General features: G+C 34.2%; 1 protein-coding gene across 1 annotated transcript in view; it reads left to right on the top strand.

Annotated features, from left to right (window-relative positions):
• Positions 1-12,249, top strand: part of LOC149085156 (solute carrier family 4 member 11-like) — a 251,979-nt gene that overhangs the window by 125,650 nt on the left and 114,080 nt on the right. Inside the window, exon 2 of the mRNA XM_089233001.1 lies at positions 5,090-5,130. Coding sequence (XP_089089127.1) covers positions 5,090-5,130 — 41 coding nt within the window. The remainder of the gene's footprint in view (positions 1-5,089; positions 5,131-12,249) is intronic.

The following is a 12,249-nucleotide window of genomic DNA, read 5'->3' as shown; positions in this document are numbered from 1 at the left end:
TGTCCGGATTTTCTCTCTGTATATCAAGCTAAGATAATTAACTGAAACAAAATATTTCAGAACAATAAAAAAAAAAAAGGTATGTTACATCTTTCGGATAGTTTCAATTATTTCGATAATTAACGCATCAATAATTATAAGAAAATTTTCTCCAACCGGGATTATTTACGCTTGGTTTAAAATAAGGGAAAAGGCTAATGATAGAAATATTTTACTAATTAAATATCAACACGAGGATTTTTTTTTCTTTTGATATATTTCTACTGTAAATTCTGTTTTTTGTATGAATTTATGTATTAAATAATTTGAAGATAGCAATATTGTAATTGAAGCGTGGAAATTAAGCAATCTTAATGTATTATATATATATATATATCAGGGCTATATATTATCAGGGCGCTATATCAGGGCTTGACGTATCGAAAGAAATACTTGGGTGCTAGCCCGATTTCTTAGGAGCCAAACATGGTATTTTGCTCAAGAAAAACGGTCCTAAATAATGTTTTCTTTTACTTTTCTCATGTTAGAAGATAGTGTGATGAAATCAGAAAATTTTGTGTCATCCTTAGACTTCAATTTAGCAACCACATTTAGAAAATTTTAGTCGCCAATACAATCACTATGGTGATCTGACACCTGGGATTTGTCCAGCCTGATCTATATGAATACGTATTACACAGGATGTCCGGACTAAATGTATCCAAAAGAGAGAGAGAGAGAGAGATTGGGCTTACAGTGAGATAACCGCACGATTACATATAAATTTAAATTGCATTGGAAAGTGTAACTCTCATGTTCATTTTCAGGTCAATAAAGTTCAATACTCTTAGTAGCTCGTGTCACAAACGGTATTCGATCTCTTGCTAAGTGTTAAGTAGCATTTGAGGTGTTATTAAAACAATTGTTGCAGAGATACATAGTTTAAAATCATGTGGGATAACTTCACATAACCACTTAGTTCGTACGCGGCGTTAACACGTGTCGCTCATTTAAATTCAGCTAGCCTAATCACGCACTGAACCTTCTGGCGTCCACATTCTACTACTACTACTACTACTACTAGTGCACATAAAACGTTCATTTGAGAAACTTCTGTCGAATCGGCACTTGTTGGGATGCCCCGTTCATGTGTTGTGTACTGTCTTCGAAATTATTTCTGAGAAATGACTGTCACGTATTCCAGAAATGCTGCCATCTGCCTTCCGAGTTCGGAAGCAAACAACTCGGCAGTTCATTTTATCTGCATCACGAAGGGTTTTTTTATAAGAGAGATCGGCTCGAATGGAGTTGAGGAAACCCCATGGGAAACCAACTTCAGCTTCTATACAGGGCCCAGTGCCGTCTTAAGGCATGGCGCATGGGCCCACCTAGCACGGCCCGGGGGGCCTCAAGAGAAAAAGGGCCTCACAAAAATGAGACTTGGTTGAAATTTTCAAGAATTCATCATTTAGGGCCTCAGAAATATCACTCTGCCCGGAGGCCCATAATGATTTTAATACGGCCCTAATAGGGCTATCTCAACATCATGAACCCCCCCCCCCCATAAGGGATGTTCTGAGGCCTTGTACTTGACTGAAAGTATCAGCTTACGTGTTTTACATACTGTCAAAAACCTTATTACCAGATCTCGTGATGTAGGTCCTGTATGGACCTATAGAATATCACAGTACGTCAAAGGGGCCATATGACCCGCGGTTGAGAACCACTGATCTATGTATCTGTATTCTGTAGGTAGAGAGCCCCATGTCGCAAACGGGAAATTTTACAGGAGAACAGTTTGAAAAGCCTTTTTTTTTATTACGTCTTTCTTTGGAGCTCGCTTGTTTTATGAAGTGAATATATCTCTATTATTTATTAAAATAGGACTAGTCCTATACCTATGTACATATAGTGTACTGAAAAGGCTTCTTGATTGCTTCATGTTACGCTTTTTAGAAAACAAAAAATGTTTTTTGAATATTTCTAAATAGATTAAACCTTTTGGGGTTTCTTTTGTACAGTAGTCAAGAGTCTATATTTTACATATGTACATTTCTATAAGTCGGAATCCCGAAATGAAATGATAACGGAGAAGACTTTCAAGTGCTTTTTTGAAACTCAGTAGTTTTCGATATTGACGTTTCTGGTATATATCTCATTTAAAGAAAAATTGACTGCTATATACAGTGTAGCGTTGTAAAAATTCAATTTATTATTATTATTTTTTTTATTATTCATGTTTCCGTCGGCTACTAACAAAATTGAAACATATGTTCTCAGAATTCTAAACCAGACGTTGTATGACGAGACATAAAAAAATAGTTTAAAGCTTTGAAAAGGTTTTTCCAAGGTTTTATAGACTGAGGAAATAGTGTTTGCTATAAAGGGAAAGAAAGATACGGAATTTATTTGTGAAGTCTTACAGGAAATTTAATATTGGAAACGACGATATTGTGTATAGTGCTAAATAAATTAATTGAAAAACATTATTCATTATGAGAAAACATAGAGAATAAAAGAACCACTTAATGACCCGCAAATTAGACTATTAATGGCAGTAATTAAATGCAATTTTTAAAATAAAATTTTTAAGAATTTTTCCTGTGCATTGAAAGTTAATTGAGTTCTCATCATTATAATAGAGAAAAATAATTTCAAATATTTCGCAATATTTTCAGTGTTTGTAACTGTTACATGTTGTAACTGCCATGAAGTCTTATCTATACTTATTTATTATTGTTTCCCATTGTGAAAGAATCTAACGCTGCCTTGCGAAATTTTATTTGTCTACAACGATTTAGGTCAAGGGCGAAGTATCGTAGTACTTTGTCTCGAAGTATCCTAACAAGCAAAGTGTTTCAACTCGGAATTTCTACCCAGCTTAGCAGTTTGATTAACTCGAATTTTCTAGCGTAGTGATTCTTAAATATATTTCGCTGACAAAGCCTATTATGGCGAAGAATAGTTGAGGAGAAAATTGATCCAGCAGTTTCCCTCTCTCTCACTTTCTCTCACAGTCAAAACCGTATACCAAGTACATGTGTATATAATTTATCAGCACATACTGTTCATCACTTATAAATTTTACTGTGTTAGGTGGTTCTCTATATAGCTGAAACTATTATTATTTTCTTGAGGACAATATATGAAATGTAAATTTCTCTTTACCATGAGTGCAGTGGGTGGAAAAGTGAAGGTGAATGTTATCAGGCCGTAAAAATTCGTGTTTTCATCGAAAGCACCATAACTTGCACCAGGAAAAGGCGGAAAGAGCGAAAATGTAGTTTAGCGCCTTGGGTACTAGCTAGCGATGCTACCTGTTGAAGAGCCGTGGAATCATGTCTATATTTGCATAACAGCAAACCCAGGAGTGATTTAAGACATTTTTACGTCTTGAGTGACCTCCCCCCCGGGCCCAAGTAAAACCAGTTTACGGTAGTTTGTTAAAAATATTCATCTAAATACTCACTGAGATGAATTCGAGATGACACGAATGAGTTAAAAGGTGGACAAGTTCCGGCATCGAATCATTCATAAAATACACCGGCATATCCCTTCAATGTGTGTTAACATATTCGAGGAAGACCAATTGACGAGATGTTGTCGACGTCAATTGAGAAGCAAAATGAACGAAATGTTTCGAGTTAGTTGCTAGGATATGATTTAATGCTATTAAATGATGCTTCTTTCATAGCGACATCGTAGCAACCGGTATTAGCTGTTTCAAGCTCTCTCTTTTGATTATACGTGCAGACTTGAGAAATAAGCTATTAATTAAGTCTTATTTGGATGCTTTGTACAAACATATCGCGTCCTAATTAAAAGGAAAACATTGTCTTTTTTCTAGCTCTAATCACTTTTTTCGATCTGTTTGTGTTGTCAGCTGCTTGTTTCATAGATCTCCTTTCGAATTTTACTGATTTTCTTGAGTTTAAGAGTTCTAGGTTTACCCTTCTAGGTTTATCTAAATCTATGAATGACATTCCATTTTAACTATCATAATATGAGTATGTTTCTCTTATTTAATACCTTGTAAACGCCTTCGTTGTTAAGAAAAGTTAGAAATTTTGCGATTTTTTTATGAAATGCAATATTTTATCATAACCAATTAAGAAAAATAATGTTAATTATATTTTCTTACCACAGCCTATACATATGAAGTGTGATTGCTTAATTCCCCTTACCGTATTTTACTGGCAAGCCGTACAGGCATACTTCCAATTAGAAAAATTATCCAAATAACGTGTAGAACTCAGATACGTCATTCATGTTGCAAAGGGTTGTATAGTTACCAAAATAAAAAATTAACTTTTTATACGGACACCCTGTCTTCAAGAACCCAACTAGAAAGTTGAGGCCAACAAAGAAAATCCCATGTTTTTAAGTACAAAATCGGAGAAAAAGTGGCAAAGAATAGCATAATGAGCTTGTCCGTTAGTTCTTTTATGCTGATCTTTCGCAACTTTCCTCCGATTTTTGAAGTCTATATAATATCTCTGCGAATATTGCACTTAGAAACAGGGACTTTTCTTTGTTGACCGTTCTTAACAACTTTCTAGATGGGTTTTTGGGGACAGGGTTTCCGTATAAAAAGTAATTATTTTATTTTGGTAACTATACAACCCCTTGCAACATGAACGACGTATCTGAGTTCCACGCGTTATTTGGTATTTTGGTGATTTTTCTAATTGGAAGTATGCCTCCATGATCAACGGTTTGCCAGCAAAATGCGGCACGGAGAAATGATTAATCACTCTGTGTATAGTACGATTCTTCACAATTATAACTTTTTTGACATGTATAATATTATTAAACGGTGAATTAAATATTTACAACAAAAATATGCGGTACAAAAAATCCATATAATGTTCATTCATACCTATATGAATGTTAGTTAAATAGAATGTATATCTACAAAAATCGCAGTGATCACGTAATTTTCAACAACTTAGCAACAAATTTTATAGTTATATTCAATTATAGTCTGTATTAGTGAAATTCCATGGAATACAAAAATTTACCTCAGAATTACTAGAACATTCACGTTTCAAATATTTCCTAGTAGAATAGCAATTGCAACTACATTTTATTTTATTTTTTGTGTTTTCAGAGGACGGTGATGAAGTTACGTTAATGTATGCGAAACATGAGGTAAGTTTCTTTTATTATGCAAATTTACCTAATTTTGTCTCATTTGTATGCACCAAAAAATTCACAAGTAAATTACTAAAAACCCGCTTACCCCATTCCTTACATTTTCTCCATCCCCGAATAGGAGAAACAATACTTTTTTGGGGGGAAATCTTTGAATAGATTGCGAAATGTTAGTTTGTCGAACTGAACTTGTTAATTTGTTCTGTTTGTTGTTGTTGTTTTCCCTCTTCTTTCTCAATTTTCAAGTCTTTGTTTTCCAATCTTTCATTACCGCGGCATACTTGGCTTTTTCTGTCACCTGCTAGTCATTACGCTCTTCGAAACTTATGTTAATTATTTAAATAAAATTTATAAGTCCCTTTTTCCATGCATTACCAGTTTCTTAGGGAAAAAAGACTGCAAAGAAATAATTAATAACGACAGAGTATATAATCACAATAACTTGCACACATGCTCTCTTTCTCTCTCTCTCTATATATATATATATATATACTCATTCCCGTGTATTTTAACGCTTTATCATTCCATAATTTGACTCATGTTATTAATCACGTCCAGTTAAATGCATGTGTGCGATCGAACTAATATTTTTATGATGTCGGGATAAGTCCGTAGAAATCTCTTCACCTGAGTAGGAGAATTTTTGAGAATTTTTAACAGTCGTTGCGCTTTTCGAGGAGGGGGGGGGGACAAAATTTCCGATGAAAAATAGCTGCTAGAACCCTGGAGGAAAAATTTCATCGGTTTTACTTTGACGCTATCATCAAGATATTGATTTTTGCTTTTACGTAAAAAGAAAAAAAAAAATGCCTTTACCGCCTTCCTTTTCCCGTCTAGTCTTTGTATTCGTGATGGAATTTTTTAAAAAAGGGAAAAAATGTGCAGTAATCGTGCTGTTACAGCGAATTTAATACGACGTTAATTACGCTTCAACCCCGAAAACTCCTGAAAGACGAAAAACGTCGATAATCCACAGATACCTAGTTTAAACTCAATGCTGCGAAAATTAAACAAAGATAATAATGCTTGCAGAGTTAACATAAAAAAATATACATAGAAAGAAGGAATGCTTATCATCTATCCCATGTAATTTAAAAATTCCTTTTTCTACTAAATTTTTATTAAAACATAGGGTACGTCATTTTTGAGTTTTAGAAGTATTCTAGTCGAGATAACAGTTGAACTATCCATGTATTATAAATATCATATGTATTCAGAAAGATATGGGGATTCATTTTCATTGTTGTATTGATGATTCTGAAGAGAAGTTTTGATTTCATCTCAATTGAAAACAATAATTAGGTTGCATCGATGACCTCCGAAATGTGATACGTTCATCTAAAATTACGAATAAGTTATCATTATGTAACGTCATATACGGGATGTCCACTGTTACCGTTGTCCAATGGCTGTTTCCTGAACCGTTGGATTTAGAGACAACTTTCAATTCGAAAAAATATTTCAAATGATGTCTCCCATCATCTTAAATGCCGTTCAAAAGAAAAAAAAAATATTAATAATAAAATTACGAGATTTAAATTTTTATACGGTCCACCTGTCCTCTAACTTTCTATTAGGAAGTTGTTGCCCTGCCTCCCCTGAAGCCAAAAATAATTTTCCATGTTTTTAAGTGGAAATACAGTATTCACTGAGATATTCGAATTCCAAAAGCAGCGAAAAAAAAGGAGAAATAACAGCATATAAACTAACGGAAAATGCTCCCTCCCTTCATATTTATGCTGTTTTCCCCCCTTTTTTTCCTCTGCTTTTGAATTCAAATATCTTGGCAAATATTGCACTTAGAAACGTGGAATTTTTTTTGTTGGCCTCAGGAAAGACAGGGCAACAAATTTCTAATTGGAAGTTAGACGACAGGGGGACAGTATGAAAATTTAAATTTTGTAACTTTTTATTAATAACTACTTTCATTTGAACGGCATTTAAGACGATGGGAGGCATTATTTAAAAAAAAAAATTGTAATTTAAAGTTGTCTCTAAAACCAACGGTTCAGAAAATAGCCACTGGACAACGATAAGAGAGATACCCTGTATGTTGACTATTTATTACGAATGAGAGATGGTGTCCGTTGACTAAATATCTTTTTTGGCGATAAAATTTCTTGAATGTTAAATAATGGACATTCACATGCATTTTTAAATCTAACGTAACCAGCTGTGAAGTTTAGGGTCAAGTCGGGGAAAACTTCTCAAGTACACAACGCCGATAAAATTTAACGGTAACATTGGATAGATCTTTTTCCGACGAATCGAAAACTACTTCATTAATGAGAATAGGTCTTTAAGTTTGGGTCCCAGACAGATTGTTTCGCACTATTACGAAAACGGTTAAACACTTGAACACTATCTCAGAAAGAATGCAGTGCCGGCAAAAGTTTGATATCTACTTATAGAACGTGATAAGAACAAACAGATGGGTATGAAAAAGTGCGGAGATTTTGTTGTAACAGTTTTATTTTTTTTATTATTCCAGTTTAAAAATGATAGGTACATAAAACCTGTATTTTTTAAAAACATGAATTCTTGTCGTTGCATTGGCAAATGTATGGTATTTAAAAAATAAGTATCATATCCGGGATGCAAAAATTTCATAAAAAATGTTATTTTGGGTATGATATGAAATGGGGGGGGGGGGGAGTCAAAATGTAGAAAACTAACAAAAATTGATCAAAAACAAGACTTGATGAGTGAAAAATAAAAATTTCGTCGCTTGTTTTTTCAGTTGATGATGGTGGCGTTATCGTTGTCTGTTTACAAAAGGCACAGAGCAATATTCCTTCTCTGCCTCAGGACAGTCGAGATGGGCCCACGTAGAATAGTACACACATTATTCCAAGACCTTTCCTCTTTTTTCTCCCTAAACTTTTCTTCTTGAGATATTCTAGATCAACTCAGATGATACTTATAATATTCCATATACAACCCGACACACCATCTTTGAAAAACTAGCGTTCCATCCAACCGGAGAGAATCGCTAGCTAAAAAAAATTATCACGGCGTAATAAAATGCAACTTTTGTATGATTGACTTTCTGCTTAGTTTCAAATTATCAGGCATTTTCCCGATGAACAATTAATAAACGCTTTTCAAAATTTATCTGAGTGAATTTCCGGAAGTGAAAAAACAAATCTCCTATAGCAGCCATGGTGATCGTGACAATTGAGCAACACTATTAAACAAAGACTTATTTTCCATAATTACTAAATTCAAACTTGAAATAAAAGTCGTTTTTTCTTTCAATGGACCACTTTACGAAAGTGCAAAATACTCCAAGTGGTCGCATACGGAAGTGGTGTAAGAGTATTTAAATATATTATATATTTGTTGATCAACAATTCAAGGCAGTTATCTACATTAAAATTTTGGAAATGTCCCGTTTTGAATAAAAATTAGTGGAAATGTTTTCTTTTTATTAAAATTGGAGCCGGTTAAACCAGCAAAAATTGAAAATTCTTACGCCAGCTATTGATTCCAGAAGGTTTCAACTATTGTGTAATCCGACAGAGCTCACCCAAAGTATTCAGAAACCGTTGAAAAGGGCATTTCGAAAAAAAGAACTTTTCAACGGTTTCTGAATACTTTAGATGAGCTCTGTCGGATTACACAATAGTTGAAACCTTCTGGAATCAACAGATGGCGTAAGAATTTTCAATTTTTGCATTCGTTCCTTTTTTAAAATAAGCTCCTCAACTGTAGAGCATCATGGGGACATTTTAAATTAGTTTATCACAAAAGCCCGGAAGTTTAAGCACTAAAAATGGTCGAAATAGGCAGGCAAAAATGCACTAAAAAGAAGCATTTATTATTTTTGGAAGGAAGAAAAATAACTAAAAAACATTTTAAGGGCCAAAAAAAAACTAGCTTACAAAATTGGTTCCAGTTGATCCGTCTATTGCTTTAATTATAGTTTATAATAACTGCATTATTATATTATCCAAGTTGGACTGATTTCAGTCCCAAAATAAAATTTTAGTAGACCCTCAGGATTAGGCCAATTCCAGGTCCACCGTTACCAAACACGAAGCCGGTAGAGAAAATGATCTGTGGGGCTCCCTCGAGTTGCGAATAATTCTAGTTTTTTGTTGAATTATATGAAATAATCATTATCTTTTCTATAGTTGAAACATAGCTCCGTTGTTCTATTTTTGTGAAAAAAAATTAACTTTTTTATATTAACAAGTATACGGGACTCCTTCAAACGGGCCCTATATGGCCGCATCTGTCACACGCATTTGAAGGCGATTCTGGTCAATTTAGTCAAAAACTGAATATGTATGGTAAACTGATAAATAGCCATGGCTGTTTGCAGTGCATTTATGTTGCAAAAAACAGGATCAAAACAACATGAGCTCCAGAGCCCTGTCTGCTCCTACCCCGCCTTGTGTGAGCCATAACGTCAATTCGTGATCTCTTAGAACAATCATCAGTCCACTATACACATATAACGCAGTCCAATTCCTGAGCGAGACATTATGTGAAGCATGTGGAGAAACAAATTTCTAATTTTCCTCTGCTTTTCTAACACGGGCTGCGTTCATGTTAAACAAATTCATTCACATTATAATGCTATCCGGTCAAAGCAAAGTATTCATGTTCCAATTTGAACCCATTTTGATGAAAATTACTCGGCTTCTCAATTTTTTAGTAAGAACTTGTGTTTTGCAATTCAAGCATATTTGGTGAATATAGAACTCCTCGGAGATAGAACTCCACAATTTCGGGATAGGGATTACGGATAGATTACAGAACAAAATCCTTTGATTTCCACCCTAATGAAGAATTGTCATTGTTTTTTACGACAGGTTTCGACAGTAAACTCATTGAAATAAGACGCGATATGGGATTCAACTTCCAATCACCGAATTACACTTTTATTATAATTATTATTGTTTGAGGAATAAGATTTCCAACGTCAATGTATGCTTTCGTTGTTATCAATGGCTACAGCCTCAAGGTTCGTCAATGCTCGCTATTGACAGAAAGCATATCTTTCTTTAGACTAGATCTAAGTGGTGGTACAATAAAACTTATTGCATGGAGGATAGAATTTCACCAGATGATGGAGAAAAAGAAATGGATATCGAAATATGTGAGTGTTGTAACGCGAACCTTTGGAGAAGAACACTTGTTCATTAGGTAGTGTTTGCTAGCACCTTACGGGATAAAAACGTTTTCATCTATACGAAAACCTTTCGAATCGGAGGGCTTAAATCTTTTGCTGCAGCTTCATCACGCTTTCCGATACCACAGTTCTTTGACGTATGTATCCTATATATTAATCAATAAAATCCTCTCTTACTCTCATGACAACTATTTTTGTCTTACATGATTATGCTTTTACCAAACAAATATAGAGACAAGTACGGTTTTAAGAAACTTTTCTAACAGATATTTCCACTGTGTACATTATTGCCGTATTCCCCCTCATTAACTGGCATGCCGGGAGTCAACGGGGGAGACCAATATGCCGTGAATATTCATATTTTTCGGCAAGACGGAAATTCGAGTCACAGATTCCAGATAATTTTTAATATCTGAACTCTGGAAATCAATTGAACTGGCTGATTTGAATCTTGTCTGTCCTCTGTATTGCATGATCCTTTCAATTTAATTCATATCCGTGCATGCAAAAGATTTACAGAGCAATATAAATGTGATATGATTATAGATACAGGTAAAAGAATTAAACAATATAATACAAATTTATGCATGTGAAGTCGAAATACGGAGAAAAGTGCATATAGATGACCTAAAAAACTCCATGGACTTATCGTCCAGGAGGGTTAGCAAAAACAATCGGGAAACATAAAAAGTCGGATAGAAAAACATAAATTGATGCTATTGTATCAAAAAGCGACAGCATATTTCTTCAATCTCTGAACATGCAGAAAACTTGCAATATAGTTTCTGTATTCCGTATTAGGTTGACAATATCAAATTGGAACAATAAGTGTATGCTCTCAATTTTGATTATCAGCATCAATTCCAGAGCACAAAACACGTACGTTCTCTATAGTTAAACCATTATTTCAGTTTGATTCGCTTGTTTATTCAGTACTTAATATCAATTGATACCAGTCTTTTTTTTTTTTAATGTATTCTGAGATTCTTATCAAGCTTCGCTTTCTTCGGTATGCCGGGAATGAATAAGACTCGAACATTCAAAAAGCTGTTTTCCCCGAGTTTTACGGCAAGACGACTAACACGGAGGACTACGGTATTTTAGTCATTACCAAAAAACAAAAGATTATCAGCGCTATGTACATAAAAATTGTTATTTTTTTCAAAACTTCTATTCATATGAATATTTTTCCTAAAAAAAATTATTTTCTAGAATATTTCCTCTCCAAAAAATATACACTATATAATCTTTTGCTTCTACAATTTCAAGAATTAAATATATGAGAGAAAAAAAGCAATAAGTACAGTAAAACTAAAAAACGATCCTTCCATATTTTCGAAATTGCATTCGGTTTACTGTTTCCGATATGATGTCCCGTTTTTTTATGGAATATTAAGCGGTAAAAAGCCTTCCCCTCGAGGGAGTAAAGAGTGGTCTATATATTTCCCGAACAACCTGACAAATAAGAATGCTGATACGACTCAGTTGCGCAGCTTATTTTCTTTTTCTTCACCGAGCTTATGTGCCGAACAAATTTGCAGTTGCTTCAAAAAATGAAAATAAATAAATAAAAACATAAATTCCTTTTTCTTTTTCGTTTTCTTTTCGCAATGTAAAGAAATTCACTTGCCTGAAGCTTCCGACATAGTAATCACCACCGGAGGCAACACTTGTACATCGTCTATGAGAGACGCTAACGAAAATGAGGATTTCTGATTTTTCTTGTATTCATTCCATAGAAAATGATCCCTCGAGCTAAAAACGAAGCTTTCATTCAGTAAAAGAAAGAAAGAATAAGTATACTCGAGATGTTCACGCTCCAGTTGCAATATCCTCATCTTGCTCGATCCTAATTGCTCCTTGAAGATGACTAAAGATATTTTAGCCTTACTCTTATGGAACTGATTGTCATTACTTCCTCGAAGATAGCGATTTAATTCACCTGCATCATAAAATTACATCGCGCATGGAAAGTT

This window comes from Pholcus phalangioides, unplaced genomic scaffold (genome assembly GCF_987345545.1).
Source record: "Pholcus phalangioides strain wild (caught in Gottingen) unplaced genomic scaffold, Ppha-v1.0 ptg000007l_1, whole genome shotgun sequence".
Taxonomy (NCBI): Eukaryota; Metazoa; Arthropoda; class Arachnida; order Araneae; family Pholcidae; genus Pholcus; species Pholcus phalangioides.
Note: the sequence above shows the minus strand (reverse complement) of the source record. Positions and strands in the feature narration are given on the sequence as shown.